We start from the raw sequence: 14,240 nt of genomic DNA on the forward strand, positions 1-14,240 counted from the left end.
TTGCTTATGCAGATTGATGAGTTATTAAATTTATAGAGATGTGGTAAAAAGGAACATTATTATTATAGAATTCATTTTTTAGTTAACTTAGACTAGTTTTGTTCAAAATGTATTCTATAATTTAATTTATTGGCAGTTTGATTTTTGTTTAATTTACACTATAATTATTAATGTTTCAAACTATTTATGAATATGTATTTATAATTCAAGCAATATTTTAGATAGATAATCTTATATATATAAGATATATATCTAAATTTTATATTAGACCCATGCTAATGTAAAGTTATGAAAATGACGAGTTTTTAAATAATAAATTTCTTTGGAGCCTACACAAATATTCATAAACCCAAATAATTGTAAGTTTCTTTGATTTTCAATCAATATTACACTATAACAGTAAAACAGTAATAGTTTAAATTTTTAATCACAAAAATTAGGATAAAAACTTCATATAAAGTTCCAATTATCTGAGGCAAATAATGAAATGAGTACTTTGCCAACAAAGACAAGAGAGCTTAATATAGTACAGTGCAATTGGTTGCAAGAATCATAGCCGAATGCACAGTATTCAAAAGAGATTCTAGAAGTTTTAAAAATAATTTGATTCAGTGACTTTTATAATAATACTTGTACAATGCGTATAAGCCCTTTTTATCCAGGATCTAAAGGCCACCAATTTAATGTGATGCAGATGTGATGTGATCCGTATCACATTAAATTGGCAGCCTTTAGGTCCTGGATAAAAAGGGCTTATACGCATTGTACAAGTATAAAAGACATGATAGCGGAGCTAAACTATATTCTAAGGATTGCAGAACAACAGAGATACCAAAAGGAAATCATAGAGAAACTTATCGCAGCCTTCCAAACAACTAAACAACAGCATCCTACAGTAGACCATAGACAAAGGGTGATTTTAAATTATGTCCCATTTTTGAGACAAATACATAAAGAAACAGCCGGGGCTAATAATTTCCAAGTGATATATCAACACATCCTACAGTTTTCAAGCTATTAAGAAACGATAAGAAGTGTTATGACTGGAAATTGGCATCAGGGATCTATTCTATACCATTACACGATCAGCGTTTTAATTCAGATCTTGTCTATGTGGGCGCAACAATGTGCAACTTGCAGCAAAGTACCAAAGAGCATAAATATACGATTAATAGGAACTTTGACAACACCATTCTTAATGCTTTATAGTATTGTATTGCATGGTGTACACTTGTAAATCATTTAGTCTGTGATAACTTATATTTTAAGTAATCAAAATCATATGAATAAAATTTTGAATTAAATATCATATTTTATTTATAGAATTAATTTTTTCAGTGCCTTAAATGTAGAATAAATATAAAAAATAATGTCAACTTTATGAATCATGTTTTTGGTGATATGGATATAGAACGTGGTAAAAAATCTTTATATGAACTAAGTGAATGCAACTATTGTTTTCGCTTTTTTGCTACATGCACAGCTATGCAACATCACATAAAATATGTGAGTATTTACATTTTATAAAATTTATCTTTTTATAAAGTAAATAAATATTTATAAACATTAATTATGAAGTTTTAATTATACTACAATGGTGTGTTATTAGAAAATAGTTTTATTTAATGAATTATTACAACTCAGAAGCATCAGTAAAGTTTATTTTATTAAAATTAATCAGTACAGGTATACCTCGCCTTACGTCAGTAATTGGTTCCAGGAAAGCGACGTAAGTCGAATTTACTTGTCTCCGAATCTACTTGTCACTAGGCTAAACCATAAATTACCATTTCCGGTTCTGTATTTTATTTATTAATGCATTTTTAATAATGTATGGTTAATAAGGATCTATTTTAAGCTTACAAACAAATAAATTTTAGTTTTTAATATAGTACAGAAAAAAGTAATCTAAATTTACGAATGCATGTACTGTAAATACAGTACATACTTGTAAATGTATATATTTTAATATGATTTTATGTGCTTTAAACGCTTTTCTAGTGATATTACGACTTCAATATTTGTGGCGGACAGACATAAAGTCGAATAAAATGACTTAAACTTGATTTTTATTTTTCCATATACTTTTTTGACAAACAACGTAACTCGAAACGACGTAAGTCGAGGTATACCTGTAATTAAATTTTAATACAATATATTTATTTTATTACTATCATGCATAATATTATCCAGTACCCATAAAGTCATATACAATTTTTTTCCTTCATGGATATTGAATAACTAATAGTAAGATGCAAACATAATAAATAATTTGACTTGCCAATTTCTACAAAAGTAAAACATAATTACAAAATTTGTTTAACTAAATGGTTAGATAGTAGATAATTAAATCCAAATATATTTAAACTTTTCTGAAATATTTCTAGGAACATCCTAAAATGCTATTCAAATTCTCATTGATTGTAATTTGATATAACTTGATCAACATATGTTTTAATTTGGTAGATATTATTTCTTTTATATTACCAACAAGCAATTTATTATGATAATTTCTAAAATTAATAAACAATTTATGAATATAAAAGAGGGAGGAAGTTTTGTAATGTTTTGCATAGTGAGGTGGATGAGCAGCATCTAATAAAAGGTCAGCTCTGCTGTAAGACTGTTACTTCCTTGAGGTGTGAGAAAGGACATTGAAAGACACTTTATTGTATAGTCTATAATTGTTCATTGCAACTTTATTCTCATTTCTCTCAATTATTTTGGCAATCTTCTTCTTCCACCAGTGTTAACTGAACAAATTTTGATTCAGAAAACCAATCATCTAAGTAGATGATTGGCACACCCATATTAAATATTGAGACATAAACAATATAATGCCGAATTTGGAAACTCTTTAATAACATGCACATTGACAGTAATTTACATAATTTAAATCATTTAATTATACTATAAATTTATTATTGTTTAATTACTAAATATACTTTCTTTACATTTTCCATCTTGTGGTCTCTAAGAGGGCCTTTTTTCAAGCTTGTCATGGGTTCAGCCAAGCCTATAATGAGTTATTGGGTGGTTAGGAACTAGTTATGTGCCAGATAGTAAAAAATGTATATCCGTGGATATGGATACAGATACGGATCATTAGTCTCTAGATCTGTGGATACGGATACAGATCTCAACTTTCGTACTGAATTGGTGCCAGTGTGTGTGACCTTAAACTGATAGTTGACGCTTCGTGTTAGTAACACGACATGTTTTGACTTGCACTGCACATGTTTTTCTTTATAGTTTGGTGTGACACGGGATAGCATAGATTATGTTTGTGTTTTTGGAGAGTGTTGGGTTAAATTAAAATAAAAACAATGTTGATAAAAAAGTTTAGTAGTGTAATATGGAAATATTTTACGATAGTAAATGAATTTTGCATGATAAAATTTTTGCAATATGAATGTGCCAAATATGTGATTTTAAGAAATAAAAAGTGATTTGAATTGAAGTTATTAGTATTTTATTGCTGCCTATCTTTAAAATTTCATGTATAAGTAATGAAATTCATTAAGATAAAAGATCTGTTAAAGATTTGCTAAAACATAACGAATATGGATCTTTTTTTTCCTCGGATATCCGCGGATACAGATACGGATATCCGGCACATCACTATTAGGAACAGCTGGGACAGATCATTCTCAAAAAATTTTTGGGATTTTTGAGTGCAAAGATTCAATCCCACATTCCCAGAATGGTAGGTTGACACCTTAACTTTCTCAATTACCTGGCCAGCATATTAAATATAGTAATAAAATCTGTATAATCAAGATTTCTGTGTCATTGATTTTTTTCCTTTGTTGGACAACAGTTTGAAAAAATTGTAGACCTATAAATTCCCACTGTTGTCCATCTGTCTGTCTTCCTTAATCTCGAAAACTAGGTTAGATAGATGCAATCAAGACCAGATACGGAAAGCTTAAGGGCAAAAGGCCCCAATTAACTATATATGAACTTCCATTTTGGGCAATAAGTCACATTATTTCAGTTCAGAAATGTTCTCCTGAATGGAGTTAGATAGATGACTAGTTTGACTTCATTGTTAACAGGAAAAGTGTGATGTACAGGGACAAGATACTATTAATTAATTAAACTTAAGTGCATTGTGATGATGTCACAATAAATGATTGCTCATTTATCTTGGTCTTCATTCAGGAATGCTAATTACATTATTTAATAATACTACTGATGATGCAATTAATTAATAAATTTTAAATCATTTTGAATTTCAGATAATTTTATTAATTAGTTTGTAATTTTAAATCTTAATAATAATAATAATAATAATGATTGTATTATATGTATTTGTAGTAATTGTTTATTTTAATAATAATAATTTGATGGCAATTTATTAGGTTCATTTGAAGGCAAATTCAGTCATTTGTAAAATATGTAACCAAGATTTTACTAAAGTAGAAAAATTATCAAATCATTTGAAAGAAGTACACGTTCAAAATGAGATGCCATACTTATGTAACATTTGCTATTATCGGACATCTTTTCATCAAGATATCCTAAATCATTTTTATGAGGTAAGCTTAAAACTTTTAAATCAAATTATATGAAATACAAAATATATTTTATATTTTCTATTTATAACTCCTAATTATTTATGATTTGTAGTTGCATAATGAAACTGAAAAACTGTTGTGCCAATATTGTCTAAAAGTTTTTGAAATACAATTTTCCACAAAAGGAGTGGGTAATACAGAAGAGTATTTCTTTCATCTTCAAAAACATCGAGATAGGGATATAAGAAAACTGTGCAAAGCGTGTTGTTTGAGTTTTATTTCCAGCAGTGAGTTAACAAAACATATCCTACGCGATCACAAAAAAATTGCGTCTAGTAAAGGTATGATTTTAAGTTTATAAACAATAATTTACATGAATATATTTAATTTTTTGTTTAAAAAATTAGTTAACAAATAAGATGGTATCCTGTATAGTATTGGTATCTTTGTAATGTTTGTAATCAGTGGGAAGTTGAGTTATTTAAAAATTAATACATTTCATATTTTATATAAACACCTTCATAAACATTTGAAATTCACTTGATGGTATTTTAATGCAATTTTATATAATATAAATGTGAGAAATAAAAATTATATATTTGCATAATTGTCATGAATAGTCACATATTAGATCTATTAGTAAGGTCAGAAAACTTTATTATTAACTATTATGGTTACTGGAAAACAATACCAACAGTGAGTAAAGTGTTTCAAAATGCAAACAATTACAATCACGTAATTATATAATTTCGATTTCTCACATTTATGACAAATTATATAAAATTGCATTATTTTTTCAATTATAAGTTGCAAAATTTTATATGATAGAAACCAAATTTTCAAAATGAAACATAATCATCTATTATAAGATTTATTGACATGAAGATAGTGATGGCAACGAGAGATCACAAAGATGATAATTTTAAGCATCAACAATTATATCTTTAATACAATATTATGTATTATTACATATAGCATAATTGGCTGGATGTCCAAGCTAGTTATGATGTCAGTTTACTACTATCGGGACCCAGGTGGTCAAAAACACCAGGAATTTTTTGGAGATGGTCTGTTCCATCCTTCACAAGTTGGCCACTCCATTGTGGGCCTAGCTAAACTCACATTGACTTGAAGAAAGGCCTTATTAGTTTCCACAGGGTGAAAAGATTTTCTTACATAAGATTAGTGCATAATTAACAAATGAAATCAGGAAAGAGAGTTGACAGATTTTTGTATTAATTGCTTGTATTTTGATTAAATGGTATTGTAGGATGGACAGTAATAAATAGAAAATTATATTAATATATTTCATTTTATACTTATGAATATAATAGAACAAACAAAGTTATAGAATTAAGAAGATAAATATATTTGAAAGAACATGTTTGAACAAAGTAGGATTAGATAATCATTCATTTTTATTATATACAGTGGGTGATCGGTTAACAAACATAATCCATTCCAAGACTTTGTTTGTTAACCGATTATTGATTTACCATAGGTTTTAATGGGAATTTAATTAATTCGTTCTGGAGACCCCCAAAAATAAAAAAATATATACTTTCTTACTACTTGCATTTTTATTAGTCATGTTTTTTCCGTTTGAAAAGATTAAAGAATCTGTCTAATGTCAATTGCTTTTCTCTCTTCTTCAGGATTTTTCTGAGGTAATTAATAGCATTGTAATTGTAGAAATCCCAAGCCTCAACCTGGTTTGGATGCCATTCTAAGACCGTTGTTCTGACATCCTCCCACTTCTTCAAAAGATCTTTAATAGCAGATATCAGCAATAATCCTCTTTTTCAGAAGAAAACATATCTCGCCAAGTTTGTTGGCATTATTCAGTCATCAGTTCTGTTTCAGGTTCCATTATTAACTCTTGATGTTCTTTATTTCTCAGATGTGATTTTTGTTATACCTTTAGCTGCTTGAGTCTTCTTGATTATACAGTATCTTTCTTAAATAAGATTGAACTGCGGCCTACTGTAGACCTGTTTACGCCATACTGCCCAGTAACATTAGGCACCTTCTGCCCACTCTCTACCTTTGTGATTATACTCTCACCTTTTAAAAAGAAAAACAGATGCAAAACTTAACGAGTTCCTACTTGACAGTCTCACGAATACATAAAAGAATTGTTTTTGTCAGAAAAATAAAAGGCTGGAATTTCAAGGGAGAGTATCAAAGTTTGGAGGAATACTATCCAATCAGTATATATGGGTTGAGCGTCAATTTTGACGTCTCCCACACTCCAAAAAGTTTTGAATTGTTGCTCGAAGACAAGGGAAGACCAATCAGTATTCATTATTTTATGTCGCTTCTTCTGTGTTTGGTCTGTGGAGTGTTCATTGTCTAAACATAAAAATCTTTCACGAAAGTGTTCGTTAACCGATCACCCACTGTATTTCTGTTAAAAATATTTTGAACATTATCAAAGGATTAAGTATATAACATTAGATCCTATTGTATTTTCTATCGTTTTGGCTTTGATTTTTCTTACTTATATCATGCATTGGTACATCATTTGTTTTGAAATTTATATACAATATATTTAAGCAATATTTATTAATGATCAATCATTTGCTAATATTATGAACATTATTTTTGTAATTTAACACATTATTTTTAAGTTAAAAAGTCCTTGGCATCATATTGTAAAGGTAGAAATCAAAGCTGCTTTTTTAGGTAACTTAGCATTATAACTTGTAGCTACAACAAATGGCTTATAAAAAAATAAAATTTATTGTAAGAGTAAAGAAAAAGAATATGCTAATAAAACATTAAATATATTTTATAAATGCAAAACTTACTAAGATTAAATTAATGGGAATTTTATAATTAATTAATTCAGAAGTAAAAAAATAATGGAAATATATAAAAACAACATTTATGCTAACATTTTTAAGAACATTTTGTCATAAGAACACAACTTGATGAACAAGTAAATTTAATGAAGTCTGGTTTTAGGAATTGTTTAGGATAATTTGCATCGATTTCCAAGTAACTTGCGTTCCAAATGTGTTGAACGTTTTCAATATATTTATAAAAATGTTAATATTTATTATTAATTACTGACATATTTTAAGAATTTAGCTTTTATTAAGATGATAATGTGTAAATAATGTATTTAGGAGTTGTTCCCATTAAATTGGATTCTGACAAAGTTTACAGACAAAGGATTCCTAAAAAATTCAACAAGCAATTGTTTCTTACTGAAGAGAGTTTGAATAGACCTTCATCTGTATGCTGTGAATGTGGTCATTCTATGAATGCCATGCATTTTGGGTAAGTTTGTATTTTTAAAACATCACTTAAGAATAATAGAAAAGAATATACTGATTTGAATTACAAAACATTACAATTTTATCTTTCAAAGTATTTAAGCAAATCAATTTTTATATAATCTAGCTAAATGGTTTTAAACTACTATGTTGCAAAGCCATTGTAAGTGTTTTGTGAGATGAATTAAAAAACTAAAACAACAGATTTTATAACTTATAAAAAAAATAACAACATATAATTCTATAAATAAGGTTTATGAAGTTAAAAATCAATTTAATGAAATCATGTCTTGATTTCAGCTTGAATCAGATGAAATGGCATGAAAATTCCTGCCAGATGCTCCTTTCTTCTTATGATTGATAAAAATCAATTTTATGCATATGTCCAAAAAGTTACTGTGCATTGAGAAATTTATATGATGTTAAAATTGCATGTACAGCATTGTATACAAGACCTGTAAGTTGTACATTCAGTATTTCCATTTTGTGAAACATGGTATTACTAGTTGCTCACAGATGTTCCTGTTTTTGGAAGACTTCTTTGCTGATCACGTAATCTCTCACAGAGTCTGACCTTCTAGGTATTTGGACCTTGCTCTCCTTGATTTTGGGTCCTCTAGGAAACATTTTCAATATTTGTTGTAGACAAACTGTAGCATTTACATACAATTTCACTTTTTTTTTTTAATTAAAACTTAAACCTTTTCACTGTACAGTAACTTTTTCAACACCCTATATAACCTTCTACTTGTCACTTTGTTTTAAATTTAATTTGTCATTCCCAGCATTTATATATAATCAGTTAAAACATTAAAAAGAAAAAATTAAGTAATTTCTCTCACACTGAATATTAACACAGATTTTCTTTTATCATGTGATTGGAAATAGCTATATTACTTTTGTGGAGTAAATATAAAATAGAATTATGGTGTTAGTATCAAAAAGTTCTCACGGTTTGTATGAATTTGTTTTCATATCTTATTCTGAGTAATGTTATATTATATTAATAATTTATAATTGGATATTAATGACTAATGTTGGGTTAATTGTGGTGATTGTTAATGGTCATAAAATGATAATCAAATGGGAGGAAAACAAGTTACACAATTATGAGAATGCTAGATCTTTGTCCAGGTAAGAAAAAGAAAGTTTGGTAATGTTTGTTTTTCACTGCATTTTCAGCACTAAAAGAAGTCATAGACAAAAAACATTAAAAATGATCTCAGCTCAAAATATGAAAAATACAATGTGACATTGACATAAATGGAAAAGGACAGAGATATCTTTCTGGCATGACTAACCACTAAGCTACTATTAATAACAATTAGAAACTGTAGGGACTTGACTTGTAGTCCTTATCAAGAACACTTAATTGGATTAATTTTGATGGATATCAACTAATAAGCATTGTCTTCTTAACTGAATTCATTGTTAACTGTTTATAAATGAATGCAATTCGTTAATAATTAAAAAGAATATTTAATAAAATTCAGTTATTTCAGTTTTGTAGTCAATGCATTATAATAGTATTTGTTTGTTTGTTTTATTAAGTTATAGCAATGCAATACTTGGGCAATCTGCCTAAGGAGGATTCTGTCTGGGAGGTCTTTTTAAGGGTAACTAGCCCCTACTTAGGTGTTACAGACGTGGCACAAATCTACGACCGAACTCCCAGTGTTCAGGGACGGAAACAGCTTAGCCACTAGTGGGCCTGATTATAATAATAATCAAGCTAAACTATATTTTAACTTAATAAATTTATCTTAATTAATATGATCTAACTAGTAGATTTTTATTTCAAATATTTCTCAGTAACTACAGTAGCTCTTTATTATATTATTCATGTCAGGAGACAGAGTGATATATCATATAGTGTAATATAACTAACATATCTCTATACACCTGTTTATTTTCTATCTCCAAGCTAACGTGTGTTTTTGTGGGTTGTATTTTGTACAATAGTAGTTTCAAAGTCAATGATTGGAATAAGATAATATTTCATTTCCAGTAGAAATTCAGTGGCAACCAATTGTACTACTATATTTCTGTTGTGAACCTCAATTTTAAGTAATATTTTTTAAATTTGCATTATTTGTATGTCAGTACTAATGCTATAATTGAATTAAAATTAACTTAAATTCTAACAAAGAATCATTTTTTAAATAATTTGATATATTTATTTCTTTTAGGAGGTTTCTAAATTGTGGTACTTGTGAATATTCAACACACTGTTCAAAAGCTTTTGTTAATCATATGATATACAAGCATACTAAAGTCAAAAAGAATGTACATGCCAAAAGGGTTCTTAAACCTATTATTCTAGAGGATCCAGCAGTATGTAAATGTAGTTTTTATTCATTCAGGGGTAATGTAATAGGTTTGTATATAAAATAAAATTTTTCTCTTACTTAATCAAATTTTCAACCTTAATAACATAAATGTTTTATTTAATTTTTAGCCAATCACTTAGTGAAATGTAAAAAATTCAGTTGCCAAATTGTCTTAAAAAAGAACATAATTAGTTATTTAGCAAAACTAAGAAGTAAAAGAAATAAGCTAGCTCAATCTTCACAGAATAAGAATACAAATGCAGTTAACAAAACTTCATCTGAGATTTCCAAAATTTCAGTTATTGAAAATAAGAATGTGAACAATGCAATTCTTAAAACACTGTTAAAGGGTACAAAAACAGAAGATGTCACAAATCAGGAAGTTGAAAACTGTAGTGTTAGAAGAGGTGATATTTCTCAGTTTTTGCAAAATCAAACTACTACAGTTAATAAAATGTTATCTGAAGCTGTCCAAACTTGTGGTAAAGTCAAAGAGCAAGAAGAGAAAAATAATGTTAATTTTGCAGTCAAGAATCTACCTTCACTAATTAATGTAAATGAGAATACACAATTCCATCTTGTTCCACTCATCAATACTGTTGCTCAGTACAATTCTTATGAAAGCATTGAAAGGAAAGGTTTGTGAAACTTAAATTATTTGAATCATTTATGTAAATTTTAATCCAAATTTTAAATTATTAATTTTTATTTACAGAACAAGAAGATTGTGCAAATGTAATAAAAAGTTCAGAAACGATACTTCCATCAGTCGTAAGGACATTGGAGACTGACACATCCAAAAATACATTTATGGATGTCGATCTGGATGAAGAATCTTTATATTTTGAAATAGAAGAAAATACAGATGCAAACACTTGGGATGAAATTGAAATAGTAAATGACTAGTATATAGTTTATAAGTATTGCAGTTCTGTATTTGAATAAGACTTAATTAACTTTTGATAAAGTAATTTTATAATACCAAAAACGACAGTGCATTACCTGCAATATTACATTAGAATTTTATTTCTTCACTTGATGATAGTTTAAGCAAAACAGAAAGTAAGTTATTCATTGTCCTTTAAGTTCATTCTATTCATATAAATATATGGAAAAATCTGTCATAGTGCATAGAGTTCTACAGAGTTCATGAAAATTAATTCAGCATTTTTTTTTACACAAATTAACTAAATTTTGGGTTTTTATTATTGTTCTATAATTTGGTAAGTAAAATTAATGATAAAAAATATTTGCTACTAATATTGCTAGTGTTTATATTCATTTAATGATCACAGAATTTAAAGAAATTATGATTAATCATACTATCCTACAGAATCCTATTCCAAGCAACTATTTCTCTATAATTAACTTTGTGAATAATAGAGAAATAGTTGCTTGGAATAGGATTCTGTAATTTTCACAAGCTTGGAAGAAGAATAGAATTCCACATATTTATAGAATTTGAGCTCTCTAAGTTAGATTCTGTGTATGTAACTATGCAAATTGTATGCCTCATAAAGGCTTTGGGTCCAATGGCTTTTATGAAGTCCAAGTTCCCTGTCAATGTGTACAAGACTATGTGATTTTATCTTTCCTGAGTGGTGGTTTTCAAACTGTCAGACACATCACATCTCATGATGCAAAGAAATGATTGATATCATTATTTTCAAATACAACTCATACATACATTCAATATTCTATTCACTACTGTTCATACATTATAGCATCATTGTAAGTTATCCTTGTGTTTTGTTGTTTCTATTACTATAATGAAGTTAATACAAAATGAAGTTTTATTTAATTTTGCAGTATCTCTGTGTGCCATTTCACTTTTGTCTTGTTTAAAGTATAGGATTTTCCAAACAGAATGCTACCATTTTAAATTACTATAATTATGTTAATTATTATCTGAAAATGATTTAAATATTTCACAAAATAAAAAAACCTATGATAATTTCATAACTGTGTTAAAAATCCCTCAATATCCAACTTACTGCAACATATCCATTTTTTTCTCTTCCCAAAGCAGTCATGATTTAATTCTGCAGCTTCTTCACATTCCTGGGCAGTTGCACATTGACAGTGTCTTTCATATAGTTCCAGAAGAAATTGCAGGGTGTCAGGCCTGGAAACCTAGGTGACCAGCAAAACAACAGATTGTCATTGAGCCCATGATCTGTGATCCATCACTATGGAAGCACAAAATTGAAAACTTTGTAAACCTCCCTATGAAAATGAGGCAGAGCCCCATTTTGCTGGAAGGTGTAGTTATCAAATTCTTGATATTACATGAGGAAACAGTCATTTTTCCAGCATGTCCATGTATATGAATCCAGAAACTGTTCTTTCTATCAAGAAGAATGGCCTGTAAATCTTTGCAAAGTATATGGCTCAGAAGAAATTGGATATTGTTGGTGAAATTTGGAGTTTTTTTTTATTTTCTATGTTCAGAAATATATTAAATTGTTTTCAGGTAATAATTAACATAATTACAGTAATTTAAAATTGTGACATTCTTTTTGAAAGACCCTGTATTTGTGTATTATCAAAAGACTATTAAAAAAAATTATATTTTTAAACAAAAACAAAGACAACCATCCTCATATTTGAGAACCACTGGTCTGTTGAGGTCCAAGCTTTCTCTAGATAAATAGCCTAACTAATGATGTAGTTTTTTTGCCCACTTTTAATAGGTTTGTGAATTATAACTGCTTTGAAGACATGATTGTTTCCAAAATTGATAAAAATTATCTAAATAATCTAACTGTGAATAAAGAGAATACACTGCCAATGTTAGTAACAGATTATTTTAAATAAATAAATTCTGTTTGATCAGTTTGTAATCTAGTGATAAAAATCCATTATTTGTGTGACCTTGTGTGTATATAAGAAGATTGTTTTTGTTTTTCATGTATTTATTTCATTTGATAATTATAAACAAATGAACTAACCAGGGAAGAATTTAAGTATGTATAAAAACTATTTCCTGTCAGGTTGTAGTTTCTACAACAAATTATTTTTATATATATGAAAAGAAATCTGGCTATTAATATCTCCACACCAAATAATGTTAGATATTCACTTTATATAGAGACATAGTAGCAAATTCGAGTTTTATCTTACTGAAATTTTATCGATTACTGTACTTTTTTCTGCATTGTATCAATGCACTTATTCACATGATATTTGTTTTAAAATATATGGAGATTCATAGGTTTGGCAGAACTGAAGTATTTACTTGTGATACTTTATGAAAATCGGACTTCCTATTTGTGTAAATAAGACATTTGTAAAATTTTGCTTTCAATTTTCAATGTTTTTCTTTACTTGTTCGTGTAATTGTGTTTGTGATGTCGGTAAATAGAAAATGCACAATATATGTATACCGATACTCCCTGAAAACAATTTTGAAGTGTAAAAATAATGTTACAGAAGTACTTTTCTTACAATTCATTTATTCTACCGTTATTTTTTGCAATAAAATTATAATTATTCTTTCAGGTGTTGTCTATATATTAAGTAAAGTAACATGAAATGATTCAGAACTAAATTAATACAAATATAATATATAAGTAAGAGAGTATAAATTCAAATAAACAGGTAATACAACTGGACAAAGCTCAAATAATCACACTAATACCAGTAAAAACACTTCACTAGAAGAAAAAAAGCTTTCAACCATCTTAACTTGTCATAGTCCAGTTTAACCTAGTAAATTTGAATACAAATTGTAATTAGAATTTACATTTGAATTTACTAAGTTAAAATCAGGGCTGTGAAGTCTTCTGTGGTTTTTAAATCGGAGTCAGATGATTAATTAATTAAGACAGGAGTTAGTTTTTGACTGTTGAACACAAGATTGTGTTATTAATTAAACACTTGGCTTTTTTCCATCTTTATTCAGTTTGTACGGGTACTTCTACACGTTTATAAAAATATTATATTACTATTATTATTTTAAAATATTATATTACTACTATTATATCACTATTATAAAAATAATATATTAGTACAGTATAATTAAAATATATTATTAGTATATCTGAAGTACAGAGCTTCCATTGGGATTCGGCTTGCTCCCTTGTTTATTACGTACATCACCTCAGTGA

The 14,240-nt window shown here is 28.0% G+C and overlaps 1 protein-coding gene across 2 annotated transcripts in view; it reads left to right on the forward strand.

Moving 5' to 3' along the window:
* The window catches only part of LOC111612380, a 41,938-nt gene extending 28,318 nt beyond the window's left edge, over positions 1–13,620 (forward strand). For both annotated transcript variants that reach the window (XM_023353586.1, XM_023353585.1), the window contains exons 7-13: positions 1,339–1,506; positions 4,365–4,541; positions 4,633–4,861; positions 7,652–7,805; positions 9,991–10,178; positions 10,260–10,769; positions 10,847–13,620. In XM_023353586.1, the coding sequence (XP_023209354.1) occupies positions 1,339–1,506; positions 4,365–4,541; positions 4,633–4,861; positions 7,652–7,805; positions 9,991–10,178; positions 10,260–10,769; positions 10,847–11,037 (1,617 nt within the window). In that variant the 3' untranslated portion in view covers positions 11,038–13,620. The remainder of the gene's footprint in view (positions 1–1,338; positions 1,507–4,364; positions 4,542–4,632; positions 4,862–7,651; positions 7,806–9,990; positions 10,179–10,259; positions 10,770–10,846) is intronic.
* The last annotated feature ends 620 nt before the right edge of the window (positions 13,621–14,240 follow it).

The sequence above is a fragment of the Centruroides sculpturatus genome, unplaced genomic scaffold (genome assembly GCF_000671375.1).
Source record: "Centruroides sculpturatus isolate CEXI.00-Female unplaced genomic scaffold, Cexi_2.0 scaffold1618, whole genome shotgun sequence".
Taxonomy (NCBI): Eukaryota; Metazoa; Arthropoda; class Arachnida; order Scorpiones; family Buthidae; genus Centruroides; species Centruroides sculpturatus.